The sequence below is a fragment of the Phocoena phocoena genome, chromosome 8 (assembly GCF_963924675.1).
Source record: "Phocoena phocoena chromosome 8, mPhoPho1.1, whole genome shotgun sequence".
In the NCBI taxonomy this organism is placed as follows: domain Eukaryota; kingdom Metazoa; phylum Chordata; class Mammalia; order Artiodactyla; family Phocoenidae; genus Phocoena; species Phocoena phocoena.
Window position 1 is genome coordinate 83,429,559 of NC_089226.1, and position 18,136 is coordinate 83,447,694.

An 18,136-nucleotide genomic window follows, 5' to 3' on the forward strand; every position below is an offset into this window, starting at 1 on the left:
GTTTTTATTTCCATTTCTCTAGGAGGTGGGTCAAAAAGGATCTTGCTGTGATTTATGTCATAGAGTGTTCTGCCTATGTTTTCCTCTAAGAGTTTGATAGTTTCTGGCCTTACATTTAGGTCTTTAATCCACTTTGAGCTTATTTTTGTGTATGGTGTTAGGGAGTGATCTAATCTCATACTTTTACATGTACCTGTCCAGTTTTCCCAGCAGCACTTATTGAAGAGGCTGTCCTTTCCCCACTGTACATTCCTGCCTCCTTTATCAAAGATAACGTGACTATATGTGTGTGGGTTTATCTCTGGGCTTTCTATAGTGTTCCATTGATCTATATTTCTGTTTTTGTGCCAGTACCATACTGTCTTGATTACTGTAGCTTTGTAGTATAGTCTGAAGTCAGGGAGCCTGATTCCTTCAGCTCTGTTTTTCATTCTCAAGATTGCTTTGGCTATTCGGGGTCTTTTGTTTTTCCATACAAATTGTGAAATTTTTTGTTCTAGTTCTGTGAAAAATGCCAGTGGTAATTTGATAAGGATTGCATTGAATCTGTAGATTGCTTTGGGTAGTAGAGTCATTTTCACAATGTTGATCCTTCCAATCCAAGAACATGGTATATCTCTCCATCTATTTGTATCATCCTTAATTTCTTTCATCAGTGTCTTATAATTTTCTGCATACAGGTCTTTTGTCTCCTTGGGTAGGTTTATTCCTAGATATTTTATTCTTTTTGTTGCAATGGTAAATGGGAGTGTTTTCTTGATTTCACTTTCAGATTTTTAATCATTAGTGGATAGGAATGCCAGAGATTTCTGTGGATTCATTTTGTATCCTGCTACTTTCCCAAATTCATTGATTAGCTCTAGTAATTTTCTGGTAGCATTTTTAGGATTCTCTATGTATAGTATCATGTCATCTGCAAATAGTGACAGCTTTACTTCTTCTTTTCCAATTTGGATTCCTTTTATTTCCATTTCTTCTCAGATTGCTGTGGCTAAAACTTCCAAAACTATGTTAAATAAGAGTGGTGAGAGTAGGCAACCTTGTCTTGTTCCTGATCTTAGTGGAAATGGTTTCAGTTTTTCACCATTGAGGACGATGTTGGCTGTGGGTTTGTCATATAAGGCCTTTATTATGTTGAGGAAACTTCCCTCTGTGCCTACTTTCTGCAGGGCTTTTATCATAAATGGGTGTTGAATTTTGTCGAAAGCTTTCTCTGCATCTATTGAGATGATCATATGGTTTTTCCCCTTCAATTTGTTAATATGGTGTATCACGTTGATTGATTTGCATATATTGAAGAATCCTTGGATTCCTGGAATAAACCCCACTTGATCATGGTGTATGATCCTTTTAATGTGCTCTTGGATTCTGTTTGCTTGTAGTTTGTTGAGGATTTTTGCATCTACGTTCATCAGTGATATTGGCCTGTAGTTTTCTTTGTGACATCCTTGCCTGGTTTTGCTATCAAGGTGATGGTGGCCTCATAGAATGAGTTTGGGAGGGTTCCTCCCTCTGCTATATTTTGGAAGAGTTTGAGAAGCATAAGTGTTAACTAAATGTTTGATAGAATTTGCCTGTGAAGCAATGTGGTCCTGGGCTTTTGTTTGTTGGAAGATTTTTAATCACAGTTTCAATTTCAGTGCTTGTGATTGGTCTGTTCATATTTTCTATTTCTTCCTGATTCAGTCTTGGCAGGTTGTGCATTTCTAAGAATTTGTCCATTTCTTCCAGATTGTCCATTTTATTGGCATGGAGTTGCTTGTAGTAATCTCTTATTATCTTTTGTATTTCTGCAGTGTCAGTTGTTACTTCTCCTTTTTCATTTCTAATTCTGTTGATTTCAGTCTTCTCCCTTTTTTTCTTGATGAATCTCGCTAATGGTTTATCAATTTTCTTTACCTTCTCAAAGAACCAGCTTTTAGTTTTATTGATCTTTGCTATCGTTTCCTTCATTTCTTTTTCATTCATTTCTGCTCTGATCTTTATGATTTCTTTCCTTCTGCTAACTTTGGGGTTTTTTTGTTCTTCTTTCTCTAATTGCTTTAGGTGCAAGGTTAGTTTGTTTATTCGAGATGTTTCCTGTTTCTTAAGGTAGGATTGTATTGCTATAAACTTCCCTCTTAGAACTGCTTTTGTTGCATCCCATAGGTTTTGGGTTGTCGTGTCTCCATTGTCATTTGTTTCTAGGTATTTTTTGATTTCTTCAGTGATCACTTCGTTATTAAGCAGTGTATTATTTAGGTTCCATGTGTTTGTATTTTTTACAGATCTTTTCCTGTAATTGTTATCTAGTCTCATAGCGTTGTGGTTGGAAAAGATACTTGATACAATTTCAGTTTTCTTAAGTTTACCAAGGCTTGATTTGTGACCCAAGATATGATCTATTCTGGAGAATGTTCCATGAGCACTAGAGAAAAATGTGTATTCTGTTGTTTTTGGATGGAATGTCCTATAAATATCAATTAAGTCCATCTTGTTTAATGTATCATTTAAAGCTTGTGTTTCCTTATTTATTTTCATTTTGTATGATCTGTCCATTGGTGAAAGTGGGGTGTTAAAGTCCCCTACTATGAATGTGTTACTGTCGATTTCCCCTTTTATGGCTGTTAGCATTTGCCTTATGTATTGAGGTGCTCCTATGTTGGGTGCATAAATATTTACAATTTTTATATCTTCTTCTTGGATCGATCCCTTGATCATTATGTAGTGCCCTTCTTTGTCCCTTTTAATAGTCCTTATTTTAAAGTCTATTTTGTCTGATATGAGAATTGCTACTCCAGCTTTCTTTTGATTTCCATTTGCATGGAATATCTTTTTCCATCCCCTTACTTTCAGTCTGTATGTGTCTCTAGGTCTGAAGTGGGTCTCTTGTACACAGCATATATATGGGTCTTGTTTTTGTATCCATTCAGCCAATCTGTGTCTTTTGGTTGGAGCATGTAGTCCATTTACATTTAAGGTAATTATCAATATGTATATTCCTATTCCCATTTTCTTAATTGTTTTGGGTTTGTTATTGTAGGTCTTTTCCTTCTCTTGTGTTTTTTGCCTGGAGAAGTTCCTTTAGCATTTGTCATAAAGCTGGTTTGGTGGTGCTGAACTCTCTCAGCTTTTGCTTGTCTGTAAAGGTTTTAATTTCTCCATCAAATCTGAATGAGATCCTTGCTGGGTAGAGTAATCTTGGTTGCAGGTTTTTCTACTTCATCACTTTAAATATGTCCTGCCAGTCCCTTCTGGCTTGCAGAGTTTCTGCTGAAAGATCAGCTGTTAACCTTCTAGGGATTCCCTTGTGTGTTATTTGTTGGTTTCCCTTGCTGCTTTTAATATGTTTTCTTTGTATTTAATTTTTGACAGTTTGATTAATATATGTCTTGGTGTGTTTCTCCTTGAATTTATGGGACTCTCTGTGCTTCCTGGACTTGATTAACTATTTCCTTTCCCATATTAGGGAAATTTTCAACTATAATCTCTTCAAATATTTTCTCAGTCCCTTTCTTTTTCTCTTCTTCTTCTGGAACCCCTATAATTCAAATGTTGGTGCGTTTTGTATTGTCCCAGAGGTCTCTGAGACTGTCCTCAGTTCTTTTCATTCTTTTTTCTTTATTCTGCTCTGCAGTAGTTATTTCCACTATTTTATCTTCCAGGTCACTTATACATTCTTCTGACTCAGTTTTTCTGCTATTGATCCCATCTAGATTATTTTTAATTTCATTTATTGTGTTGTTCATCGTTGCTTGTTTCATCTTTAGTTCTTCTAGGTCCTTGTTAAATGTTTCTTGCACTTTCTTTATTCTATTTCCAAGATTTTGGATCATCTTTACTATCAATATTCTGAATTCTTTTTCAGGTAGACTGCCTATTTCCGCTTCATTTGTTAGGTCTATCTTGCTCCTTCATCTGCTGTGTGTTTTTCTGTCTTCTCATTTTGCTTATCTTACTGTGTTTAGGGTCTCCTTTTTGCAGGCCGCAGGTTCGTAGTTTCCGTTGTTTTTGTTGTCTGTCCCCAGTGGCTAAAGTTGGTTCAGTGGGTTGTGTAGGCTTTCTGGTGGAGGGGACTAGTGCCTGTGTTGTGGTGGATGAGGCTGGATCTTGTCTTTCTGGTGGGCAGGTCCACGTCTCATGGTGTGTTTTGGGGTGTCTGTGGACTTATTATGATTTTAGGCAGCCTCTCTGCTAATGGGTGGGGTTGTGTTTCTCTCTTGCTTGTTGTTTGGCATAGGGTGTTGAGCACTGTAGCTTGCTGGTCGTTGAGATGGAGATCTCTGGGAGTTTTTTGCCATTTGATATTGTGTGGATCTGGGAGGTTTCTTGTCGACCAGTGTCCTGACGTTGGCACTCCCACCTCAGAGGCACAGCACTGACTCCTCTGGCTGCAGCACCAAGAGCCTTTCATCCACATGGCTCAGAATAAAAGGGAGAAAAAGTAGAAAGAAAGAATTAGTAGAAGTAGGAAGGAAGAAAGAAAAATAAAGAAAGAAAGAAAGGGAGGGAGGGAGGAAGGAAGGAGGGAAGGAAGGAAAAAAAAGAAAGAAAGAAGGTAAAGTTAAATAAAATAAAGGTAGATAAAATACAATAAAGTTATAATAAAAAATAATTATTAAGAAAAAAAGAAAAAAATTAAAAACACAAAATGGATGGATAGAACCCTAGGACAAATGGTGGAAGCAAAGCTACACAGACAAAATCACACACAGAAGCATACACACTCACAAAAATGGGAAAAGGGGAAAAAATCATAAATCTTGCTCTCAAAGTCCACCTCCTCAATTTGGGGTGATTCATTGTCTAAAGGAGAGAAGGAAGGAAAGAATGAAAGAAAGAAGATAAAGTAAAATAAAATAAAGTTATTAAAATAAGAAATATTATGAAAAAAATTAAAAAAACAACGGACAGGTAGAACCCTAGGACAAATGGTGGAAGCAAAGCTATACAGACAAAATCTCCCACAAAAGCATACACATACACACTCACAAAAAGAGGAAAAGGGGAAAACAGTCAAAAATCTTGCTCTCAGAGTCCACCTCCTCAATTTGGGATGATTCGTTGTCTATTCATGTATTCCACAGATGCAGGATACATCAAGTTGATTGTGGAGCTTTAATCTGCTGCTTCTGAGGCTGCTGGGAGAGATTTCCCTTTCTCTTCTTTGTTCTCACAGCTCCCAGGGACTCAGATTTGAATTTGGCCCCACCTCTGCCTGTAGGTCGCTGGAGGGCGTCTGTTCTTCGCTCAGACAGGACGGGGTTAAAGGAGCAGCTACTTCGGGGACTCTGGCTCACTCAGACCAGGGGTGCGGGGAGGGAGGGGCACAGAGTGTGGGGCAAGCATGTGCGTTTTCCCAGGGAAGTTGTCCCTGGATCCCGGGACCCTGGCAGTGGCGGGCTGCACAGGCTCCCCGGAAGGGGGGTGTGGATAGTGACCTGTGCTCGCACACAGGCTTCTTGGTGGCGGCAGCAGCAGCCTTAGCGTCTCATGCCCATCTCTGCGGCGCTTTTAGCCGTGGCTCGCACCTGTCTCTGGAGCTCCTTTAAGCAGCCCTCTTAATCCCCTCTCTGTGCGCACCAGGAAACAAAGAGGGAAGAAAAGGTCTCTTGCCTCTTCGGCAGGTGTAGACTTTTCGCCAGACTCCCTCCTGGCTAGCCGCGGTGCACTAACCCCCTGCAGGCTGTGTTCACACCGCCAAGCCCAGTCCTCTCCCTGCGCTCTGGCAGAAGCCCAAGCCTCAGCTCGCAGCTCCGCCCACCCCGGCGGGTGAGCAGACAAGCCTCTTGGGCTGGTGAGTGCCGGTCGGCACTGATCCTCAGTGCGGGAATCTCTCCGCTTTGCCCTCCACACCCCTGTTGCTGTGCTCTCCTTCGAAACTTCGAAGCTTTCCCCCTCTGTCACCCGCAGTCTCCGTCCGAGAAGGGACTTCTAGTGTGTGGAGACCTTTCCTCCTTCACAGCTCCCTCCCACTGGTGCAGGTCTCGTCTCTATCCTTTTGTCTCTGTTTATTCTTTTTCCTTTTGCCCTACCCAGGTACGTGGGGAGTTTCTTGCCTTTTTGGAGGTCTGAGGTCTTCTGCCAGCGTTCAGTAGGTGTTCTGTAGTTGTTCCACGTGTAGATGTATTTCTGGTGTATCTGTGGGGAGGAAGGTGATCTCCGCGTCTTACTCTTTCACCATCTTCCCTTCGTCCTCCGGTACAGTGATTTTTAAAATAAAAAACCAACTTGGCATATCTGTGATAAACCCCACTTAATCATAGTATATCATATTATTCTTTCTTATATACTAATGAGTTTTGGTTGGATATTTTAGAAATTATTTTCATAAATGTTCATGAGGCATATTAGTCTGTAGCTTTCTTTTCCTGTGATGTCTTGGCCTAGTTTTGGTATCAAAGTAATCATCGCATTATAAAATGAGTTCTGAAGTATTTCTTTTCAGTTTTTCCTTTTTTCTGAACGATTACTTTTAAGATTGGTATAATTTCATCCTTATATGGGCTAGTTTTTCTTTCAGTTTTATTGAGATATAATTGACATACAGCACTGTATAAGTTTAAGGTGTACAGCACAATCATTAGACTTAATACGTCATGAAATGATTAGCACAATAAGTTTAGTGGACATTCATGATCTCATGTAGATACAAAATTAAAGTAATAGAAAATAATTTTTTTCCTTGTGATGAGAGCTCATAGGATTTACGCTCTTAACAATTTTCATATATAATATACAGCAGTGTTGATTTTACTTATCATGTTGTAAATTACATCCCCAGTACTTATTTATCTTATAAGTAGAAGTTTGAAACTTTTGACTGCCTTCATCCAATTCCCCCTACCCCTACTCTCTACCTCTGGTAACCACAAATCTAACACTAAGTGTTTAATTCTTGTGACATGAAAGTAATGAGGTGTGAGTTTACAACTGGTTGGTAAGGAATATAGCCATTTTAGAGGTGCAGTACCTGAGAAAATCTTAGTAAAGAAAAAACCAAATCTCTGATTTTTTAACATAATCATACATAACCTTCTAAATTTTATGGATATCAGAGGTGGTGTAGTAGATGGCGAATGATTTTGGAATCAGAAAGACTCTATTAAAAGTACCTCCTTCCCATTGAGTATCTAGATAAGTATTTTAGCCTATCTAACTGTACCTTAGGAAGACATAGTTATTGCCCCACCTCATAGACTTGTTTTAAGGAGAAAAGAATATAAAAACATCCTACCATAAATATCCTAGTATATGGTAGGATTCTTACTATAATTTTTTTCTTTCTTACAGAAGAGGATAAATATAATATTTATTCTCCTTTGCTCTTCAAGTATTTCCTGGCAGAAGGAATTGTCACTGGACATACTTTATTAGTTGCATCTGCAAAAGAAGACCCTGCTGACATTTTACAGGTATAGAGTATACTAATTCAATATTGCATTTTGAATATTTCACAAAAAATATTGTTTATATATATGTAAATAAGATATGTATTTGTATATGTACAAACTATATTTAAATACATTAATGGGACCACACACGTATTTTTTTCTCTTAAAGAGAAGTATCAAATTTATTTAAATATATAATCGCATTTTAAAATTCGTTCTTGGACAGTTTTTTAAACTAAAATTTATGTCACAGTGAGGAAATATTAATAAGCTATTTAAAACTGACAATAAACAAAATTACTATTAAGTAATGATATGAGCACTTTATAAACTAATAAAAAATGTAGGTAAAGAAAAACAACTGCAGAATATTGTCAGATATTATATTACCAGTATTCCAAAGATGTAAGTCAGAAGAAAGATAGAGAAATTAGAAGTACTCATTTATTAAAATTATTTTGTTTTGAGAATTCCAGAAAGTATTCCCTTCCAAGAAATAAGCAATAATACTAAAATATGCGCTTGAAATAGTATATCTTTTTTATGCCAAAGCATATTTTTCACCTCAGAGAAGACAATTCTGACTTTTAGAATTCTTAATTTCTTTGTACAGAGCAGGAACTCACTTTTAAGCCATTATTTGATTAGAATTCATAATCTAAAATCATTTTCTCTCAGAGGGTGTTTTCATTTCACTGTGTAGTTTGCAAAATGACAAATGACTAAGTCATTTATAAAAAACTTGTAGAATAATAAATACTAATTTACAATAACTATCAACAGACACCAACAAATTTCTACACCCACACATAAAAATTACTATAATACTGAGGTCAAAACTAACATGATTCTTTCATATGGGTCAGACTTTGTTTATTAAATTTTAAAAAGTCCAAAAAGAAAACCTTTGTATAATTTTCCAAACGATTTTCTTCTGGTTGAAGAGCCTGTTTTCCTTTATTCTTATTTCTGCTATTAATCTTTTGTAATATTTTCTTGATATTTTTGTTTTTTCTTTTGTTCCTTTTCCCTGGCCTTAATCATTTTGAACAGTTTCTGAATAGTACTGTACTTGCTAGAAGCAGTGGAGTAAAGGCCAAAATCATTGTTGTAAAGAAGCTATATAGGTTCTTCACAGCCCATTCCACAACATACTGAGCCTAAGATTTTTTATCAGACATCTTTATAGCCATATAGGAAATGTTCACCAAGCCATAGGCAGGAAGACCTATATATGCTTTTTTTTTTTTTTGCAGTACGCAGGCCTCACTATTGTGGCCTCTTCCGTTGCGGAGCACAGGCTCCAGACGCGCAGACTCAGCGGCCATGGCTCACGGGCCTAGCTGCTCCGCGGCATGCGGGATCTTCCCGAACCGGGGCACGAACCCGTGTCCCCTGCATCAGCAGGCGGACTCTCAACCACTGCGCCACCAGGGAAGCCCTATATATGCTTTTTTAAATAAAGTGTTTTATTTTTCCTTCTTCCCTCCTCCAACCTAGGTAACTGATATTAAAGCCTATAGTATACTTCCACATTTTGCCTTAGAGAACTACATTTTTTTTATTTGAAAACTAATCCCTGATGCCTTTCTTAGGTACCTTGATCTGTACAAGTTGGTAGTAAAAAAATTTCAGTGTACTTTACATGCCCTTCTTTGGATTATGTGAAGGATTTTAAAATTATAAAAGAAATATTATCTTTTCATCAGGGTTTCTTAAAATAGCTAGTCATATATGCAAGTAATTAGATTCTGCAAACCTTTATTCATAGAGCAGTTTTATAATGTAGTAGAAAAATATAAAACTAGAGTCAAAAAACATAGACTCTTATTAAATTTGTCCTTATGACCAAAGTAGATTAATAAGGACCAGACTAGTCATCGTGCCTGAAACAACTAAAAAACAGGACAAAATATATGAAACAACTGTCTTCAAAACTTTGATCATCACACAGTAAAGGACAGTGATTCCTGAGTTATGCAAAATAAACAAGGTAAGTCCTGTAACTTCCCTAGCTTCCTGCATACAAAGTGTCCAGGCCATAGTGCAGGGAGGAGGAACCCAGGATAAGACGATCTTAGGTGACAGAGCTAGGAATGTGGAATTACAACCTCGTTATTGTCTTCATCTGGAGCCAAGTATGGTTTAAGGAGATATGTATGGGTGCCAAGTAAGCAAGGGATGGACTTGTGGTAGTTAATTCTATGTGTCGATTTGACCAAGCCATAGGGTGCCCAGAAATTTGATCAGACATTATTCTGAGTGTTTCTGTGAGGGTATTTTTGGATGAAATTAACATTTAAATCGGTAGACTGAGTAAAGCAGATTGCCCTCTCTAATGTGGGTGGGCCTCATCCAGTCAGTTGAAGGCCTAAATAGAACAAAATGGCTAACCCTTCCCCATATAAGAAAGAATTCTTTCTACTGGACTGCTTTTGAACTTGGACATCAACTTTTTCTTGCTCTCGGATTCAAACTGAAACATCAGCTCTTCCTGAGTCTCAAGTCTGCTATCCTTTGGATCAGAATTACACCATTAGTTTTCCATTTGGACAAAAACTATACCATCAGCTCTCCTGAGTTTCCAGCTAGCTTGCTGTGCATATCTGGGGACTTGTCAGCCTCCATAATCATATGAGCCAATTCCTTATAGTAAATGTTATTACAGGAAGAGGTATGTATATGTGTACATATATATATGTATATGTGTGTGTGTGTATACACACACACAGACACACATCCTGTTCATACAATTTCTCTAGAGAACTCTAATTCAATTTTACTGAAAATACAAAGATTACATTTAAAACCAAAGAAGGCATTTCACATTTATTTATTAACCTACATTGAACAATTATCACTCACATCCTATATCTTGGCCAGTTTTCCAGATAGTAAAGTACAGTGATCTTCCCACCTTTTTTGCACTCATACTTCTAAAAATATTTTTTTAATTATGTATCATCTTGTATACTAAGTTATGTAAAAATTTTCGTTATGAGATTATTTAGTTGCAAAGATGTTATTGTAAATATTGCCTTTTTTAGTTGAAGACTTTTATATCAGTCTTGTATCCAACTCAATCTAAATAATAGCAATTTGATGTCAGTATCATTATTTTTAGAAGTATCTACATAAGCAAGCTCTTCTTTAACAACTGGAAATTTTACATCAATCATTTTTTCCTTGAATTCATATTTTCTATTCCACTCACTCCTGATGGAGTTTTGTCAGAATGTAGTACATTTTATGCTCAATATTTTTATTAATAACCTTATGATAGTTTTTCTGTAACTTCATATTTAAATTTATTTTAAACTTTTTGTCTCAAAAGACTTTAAGTGTTAAACACATTTCTTCTTATTTCAGTCGCCATTACAATTATTGTTTCATACAGTGTATCAATAGACATAAAAATGTTCACACTGCATTGCTTCATTAGGACATATAATTGTGTGAATATTGCTAGAATGGGATGGGATTCAGCATCAACTCTATTCATATTTTTTACTTTTGCAGATGTGAGCTGTTCATAGTTAAGTAAATAGAGTTGTGTTATTGTAATGTCCCTCAAATTATTTTTTCACTTTTTCTGAGTAATACACAAAAAGAAATCACACGGTATCTATCAACATAAATTACTTTAAATTATTTGTCTAGTCTATTAGGTCCACCTAAAATTTTGCTGAAAACAGTGAAAAAAGGATAATTTCCCCAGTCATTAGAACATTCACATTTTCTATACCAAATAGATATTTTAGGTTGTCTTTTTGTTTGGTACTGCAGAGATGTTTACTCCTGGGACAATGAGAAGTAAACCTTTCACTCGTGAAGTGAGAAAGGTTGATTTGAAAGGGGATTGGCAAAGGGGAACTTGCACTTCTATCACTGGCACATTCTCTAGGAGGTCATTTTTCACTAGAGTATTTGTTAAAGTTGAAGATCAAAAAATTGATTTCCTTAAAACTCTCACGATCATGTACCTCTTTCAAAGTCTTCATTTACCCCAGGTTTAAAGACTCCCAGTTTCTGACGGTTAAAAGGGATGGAAACAAGTCATCTTACCTGATCCAGATAAGCTTTTCTAAGTTTAGACTACCATATGCCCAATATGATTAAATCCATATATTGATGTAGCCCAGTGAACCTGTATTTAGTCACCCTCAATATACACTAATCTATTCTAGCATTCTAGCATGATAATGCTAACTATCATTTATTCACATCAATATGAAAAAAAAGTATATTCTGTTTGGATTTCAAAAATGTAGGAATAACTTTTAAGTTACTGCTGCTCTTTAAAATATTTAAATGAAGGTTATCTCAGGCAAAAGAATTAAATCAGCATATTGGACTTAAAATTTCTTTTATGAAAATTATTCCTCTGTAATGTCACATTCCATGTAAATGCAGACTGTCTTATTAGAAGAAAAGAAACCATTAGTGATAATTTTCTGTTATGTTAATAATATTTTAAAGATGATTATTTGAAATAAATTCTCAGTGATTGATATATCTCTGGAATTTTTTCTTTATAAGAAGTACTGTTGGTTTCAGTGTTGACAGATATTTTACTTGGCTTTCCCATATTTGAATTTTCACTATTACTGAGATGCAGTTTATAACAACATGCTAATTAATCTCTTGGAACTTAAATTCATCTTACATTTCAAGGGAAATAAATGTTAAAATGGTATGACCATTTATTTTTAATGTCTTAAAAGTTTCTCTTGCTCTAGCCTAGCATAGGTGTTTTTAACTGAAGAATGTATTCTAGTGTCATCAGATCTATTTTACTTTATCTTGTGCACTTAGAATGTATTATCAAAGACATTATAATTACTCCACAAAAACCTAATCATCTTAAGCATTAGATTTACTTAATATAACATTGCAGATTTGATGCTGCATTTTTTTTTTTTTTTTTTTTTTTTTGCGGTACGCGGGCCTCTCACTGTTGTGGCCTCTCCCGTTGTGGAGCACAGGCTCCGGACACGCAGGCTCAGCAGCCATGGCTCACGGGCCCAGCCGCTCTGCGGCATGTGGGATCTTCCCGGACCGGGGCACGAACCCGTGTCTCCTATATCGGCAGGCGGACTCTCAACCACTGCGCCACCAGGGAAGCCCGATGCTGCATTTTTAAAGTTATCTCATTCTTCTATTTATAATGAGTAGCCTAGAACAAGTTGTTTTTATTTGAATAGCAAGTTTGCTTTACATAACAATTGAATATTTATCAATAAGGTACTCAGTGAAGTTAAATATTAAATTAATTATAAATTTGAGTATGTGATCCTCAGGAAAAATTTATCTTCTTTGATTTTAATGCCATTATTTGCTTTTAACTAAAATCACTTGTATAGATGAGTAATGAAATTGTTATAGGCTGTATATGCTAAATAACATGTACACACAACATTTCCCTACATTATGAAACTTATTTAGTGATTCATTTTTAAACTATTTTAATTTTGATTATGTTCTTGTATTTCATGCACCTCTACTATGAAGATATATCTAGTTTTTGAGTTAATAGAATCTTCACTCATCAGTAATGTTTCTTTTCTTTTTTTAAAAAATAATTTTAAAAACGTTCATTTGATGGGGAAATACTGCTTTGTTGCACGTTTCTTTGTTTACAGCAAAGCAGAATATTTTCCCCTATGGTTGTTAGCCTTCTGCATTTCTTCCTTGTTTTTCATAGTAGGTTTTTGTCTCTGTCCATTTTTTTTCTCATTGCTCTGTACGAGCTCTTTACATATTGTAGTTAATGTCCCAGGATTATATACGAGGATCTTTGTTTTGCACATTCTCAGGATCTAAGTCCCTGAAGTTACAAGGTTGCATTGGAAAACCAAATTTGCCAAATCATACAAATAGCCCTCCTATAAATTTTGGGCTGCCCTCCTAAAAATTTTGACCCTCTGCCCACATCCCTCACATGTAACACTAGTGTATTTTTTCATCATTAGATTTGTGAGTTGGTCTGTTCCTGTTAGCCATATGTTGAATATTCTTGAGTATAATGCAAAACAATTTCAAAATTTGCCAAAGATGCAAAATTTCCTGAGGTTGATCAAAGTGACTGGAGAATTGTTTGAATCCCATGCAAAACTACTGGCTAATGAGAATGTAGAAGGATCCAGCCAGTTAAGAAAGCAATGTTTCTTAAATTCTTAATCTTATCATCTTATATTCCTTACATGTTTAATATGTAGCAGTATAACAATATTTGACTTAAAGGAATAATATGCCATTCTCATTTTTCTATAAGGAAGTACAAAAAGTATTGTTTTTAATATATACAATATGTTTAATGTTTAGTGTTCACACATTTAAAACAGACTGGATGAGAAAATTATGGCTGATAAAAATTTCAGTTATGTATATTCTTCATAATACCAGTATATAGACAAAGTTTTTAACATCTCTGAGAAAAATGAACAAAATATTTTTGTAGTTTAAAGTGAGATGTTGAATACTAATATAGAAAAGTAGAATTTCTGCACCTATAAGAGTAGGTATGTATATTATGTACTTTCTACATAATGTTCAGTTGGGATTTCAGTGTGCCCAGCTCAAAGTTATACTGAAGACTTATTTGTATCAAACAGCCCAAAAATGAGTGACCAAAACCCAAGGCATTAACAGTGTTTAGAGATACAATGTAGGGAGGAAATGCTATAATTGCTTAGTTTTAATTTTATGATGTATATGATTGGAGATTTCTGGAGCCTATAACCAAGGCAACTATTGCTGGTACAAGAAAAGGGAAAAGACAATCTTATAGACCATAATTATCTTAAAACTGTGTATAACTAAAAGACAAGTAAAGGATAAAAAGCCCATCAGCTGCCTAAAATATATAACCACCCAGCAATTTATCCATCATCCTTTGGAAACATTCATGCCTACTGTAGTCAGAGCTTCAGGCAGTCAGCATTAAAGATGTAACGCTGAAAAGTTACACCCCTTAGAAAATCCTATAGAACAATATACCTGATGTTGTTAAAGCTTTTAAAAACACTATGGTAAGTATTTTTCAGTTAACTTTTTTATCTAAAAGAATTTTCTTGATCATCTCAAATATAGTGATGGGTATTCTCTATGAAAACTTTCTATGGAATGTTTTCTAATATAGCAAAATTACGTCTTAATGTTAAAATATTTAAACATTTATCAGTAGATCAGCTGATTTTTTTATGAAATAAAAAATTATGTACACACATGCACACCCAAACATTTCTTAAGAACTTGAAAATGCTAAGATTTCTCTATTATTTATATCCTTTTCATAATTTTTAACAATATGATGGTATGTGTTAATACATATAGAATTAAAGAAAGTAAAATTTCAGAAGTAAATTTAAATGCTGTTTCATAATATGCTAAAGTCAGTTTCAAAAACTTAATTTGAATATTTTTTAGTGATGACATGCCAGGTAGGTAATATTCATTCAGGAAGAGATATCTAATATCTAGAGCAAAGGGTTAATTCTTGACTTGTTACATTAACTTTTTGAGTTACCTGTTATATACACTATGCACTAACATCAACCACAGTTAGAACAAAGTGGGAGGTTAGAATGCTTTTAAGGAGCTTCAAAGTTGTATTTTTTAGTGTGTACCCAGGATAGGTACCTGGTTACCAGCAGGGGTGTCCCAACTACCTTGATGTTTATTAAAGGATTATAGCATATAATATTTTTTAACATCAAACATATTGGTAAATAAATAGTTCAAATTTAAAATCAATTATGGTGAAATTTCCCATATTTACTATTGAGAAAATCTTTCATATTGAAAATGAATTACTTTACAATAATCTATGTCCTGGAATGAGTTTCAGTTCATTGAAAATAAACCATATGATATTTGATAAATTAATATAGTAATAAGATACTTGGTAACAAAATAGTGAAGTATGAATATTTAGTCTAACATCTTCAGAATTCTTTTTCACAGACTTTAAATCCATAAGTAAAAGTTAAAAGTGTATCTTAATAATTTGAAAGCATTATTTTAAATCCCAAAATATCAGCCTTTTACCCAAATATTGAACTCATTTGTTAAGATCTTATTCACTGTACCTTATATATTTTCCTTTATTTGATTCCTTGGTTTTAATTGAGGTCAGAGATATTGATTTAGAGTTAGATAAAGCGGTATTACTTGCTAACAATGTAAAGTTTGAGTTACTGTTAAAAAGGTTTCTTTTCCTTCTGTCAGTTTGGTGTCAAGATTAAGTCTGTTTGCCATGCATCTGTTATTTACTGATCATGGAACAAGAATTAGAAATCTAGTGAGTGGTCAGTTTGCTCTTAGTACACTGTAGTACAGTCTGGTCCTTCTGAGTACACAGAATACAAAAATGTCTCAGATCCAGCCCATGTTTTTTTTTAAGTGACAAAAATTGAAACAGCTATAAAAACGAAGTTAAAGAAACATCCCTTGGTTGGCCAAATATATCATTGAACATTTTTTAAATTATGTTCATCTCCAAAGTTGTAGTTTTATGATTCAGAACAAAAGTAATATTACATGCTATAAATAATTAAAAATTATTTTCTGGGGCTTCCCTGGTGGCGCAGTGGTTGAGAGTCCGCCTGCTGATGCAGGGGACACGGGTTCGTGCCCCGGTCTGGGAAGATCCCACATGCCGCGGAGCGGCTGGGCCCGTGAGCCATGGCCGCTGAGCCTGCGCGTCCGGAGCCTGTGCTCCGCAATGGGAGAGGCCACAACAGTGAGAGGCCCGCGTACAGCAAAAAAAAAAAAAAAAAAAAAAAATTATTTTCTGGCCCTTCTGTATTCCACTTTGCAAGCTTTATGCATACTCAACACCTTATACATTACACATTTTCCCACACATTTTTACTTTTTCTAGCCTGTATAATATTTAATGTACATCCTATCAAAACTATTTTATCACTGTGTATCTTTTGTCCATAATATAAATACAAATATTAAAAGGTCTTTGAAGGCAGAGTTATAATCAGAATATGTTCCCTTCACTTCTTTGTCAACATTTTATTTGTTCAGAAAATTATCAGGCTATCTATAAGCTTTTCAGTGCTAGTTGAGCCAGAAATTTGCTGTTTGACCCTAGGGTTCCCCTCTTTTTTTCCCTCCCTAGCTACTTGTGAGAGCTTATTTAAAATTCTGAGTTCTCCCCTGGCAGCCACAGTTCGAGTTTCTTTGGCAAATTAAAAAGACTAAGAAAAAACATGCAAAAGCTCAGTACTGTTTCCAGTGACCTACATTTGTAGGCAGCTTTTAAAAGATGGTATGTGCCTTATTTTCCAACAAGGAAATGAAAGATAAGATAAAAAATATAAAAGAAGATAAACCCACCTCTCTGTCACTACCTAATGAGAAATTTTTGATATAACACTAAAATAAACACACATTTGGCATTGATGTTTGTACCTCAGTCAACAAAAGAAAGGAATTTTGCATGCAGAAAAGTAGCCTAAGTTATATAGCAAAATGCCACACTGTGTGATAGGATATTTATCCTTAAGAAGATGAAATATACTTCAAATCTGAGCTTAGATTTTAATTTCTGTGTTGCTGCTTAACTAGCTACAGGACCTTGCACAAGTCACTTAACCTTTCATATTAAGATAGGGATGATAGCCTGCCTACCTATTCTGGAGCTCCAAATTAAAAATGAAATATCTGGAGTTTTGCTTTCTAAATCTTAAAACACCTATTCTAGCCCTCACATTTACTTTAAAAATTTTATTTTGAACCCATAAAAAAATGAATTGTTGTGAGTACTTGATGGTTTTGCTATAGGCAAAAGAAATGTTTAAATCTTAAAACTATTATTAGTTTTATCATTCTTGGAAAAGAAGCCATAGAAAGTCAGCATTGGGAATATTAGAAATAGGACTCATTTTTCTTTTGAATACTTTTTCTGAAAAAGTATTCAGAAGAGAAAGTATTCAATCCTTTTGGGGGTGGATAAATGACTTCAAAATTTGAAAACCAGAGCCATTCAAACTAAAAGAAAATCAGCCTCCCAAATTAACATGTTGTCCCATTTAATGAAACATTAAAGGATACCATGGAAGGAGAACGGCTGTATACTATCAAGGATCATAAATTAAATAGACAGTCTGTGAAGATTTATTATGTACAAAAGGATAACTCTACTGTTGAAAACCCCCAAAATATAGGGCTATTTCTCCAGCTAGTGTTGGGATGATTCTTTCAGTGTTTCTTTTCTAATTTAAGTTTTTTTTTGTTCACCAGAAACTGACAGGCAGTTGCAGAAAAGGGCCTTAGTTCCTCACATCCATCTTTTCACATTATGGTATATTAACAAAATCAGAGGCATTTGAAACGTGCTTATTGTTTTTGTAAAATATTCTCACTACAGTTTGTGTGTGCATACATGTGAGTCTGAAAGTCTGTGCTAGATTTCAGAAACATGGTAGAGAGCATTAAAATGAAGACTTAAATTGGAAGTAGAAAACAGATCTGAAACTATGAAGTTTCAGATCAGAGATATTGATCTTACCTTGCATATCAATATCAGAGATATTGATCTTACCTTTCATCTCTTAAAATAGACTGTAACATACAGGGTGCTATAGAATTAAAGAAAACCTATTTTATGCTTTTACCCAGTTACCTCTACTTCTCAGTAGTCAGTGAACAAAAAGAATGAGTTCTATTCTACTAACACCAAATGTACTACAGAAAATAGTTTTCAAATTTAATAAAAATAAAGTGATATCCAGTTTCTTTTAGTACCC

The 18,136-nt window shown here is 35.1% G+C and overlaps 1 protein-coding gene across 1 annotated transcript in view; it reads left to right on the plus strand.

Annotated features, from left to right (window-relative positions):
- ELP4 (elongator acetyltransferase complex subunit 4) overlaps positions 1–18,136 on the plus strand; it is a 246,719-nt gene that overhangs the window by 31,669 nt on the left and 196,914 nt on the right. The window contains exon 3 of the mRNA XM_065883004.1: positions 7,273–7,394. Coding sequence (XP_065739076.1) covers positions 7,273–7,394 — 122 coding nt within the window. The remainder of the gene's footprint in view (positions 1–7,272; positions 7,395–18,136) is intronic.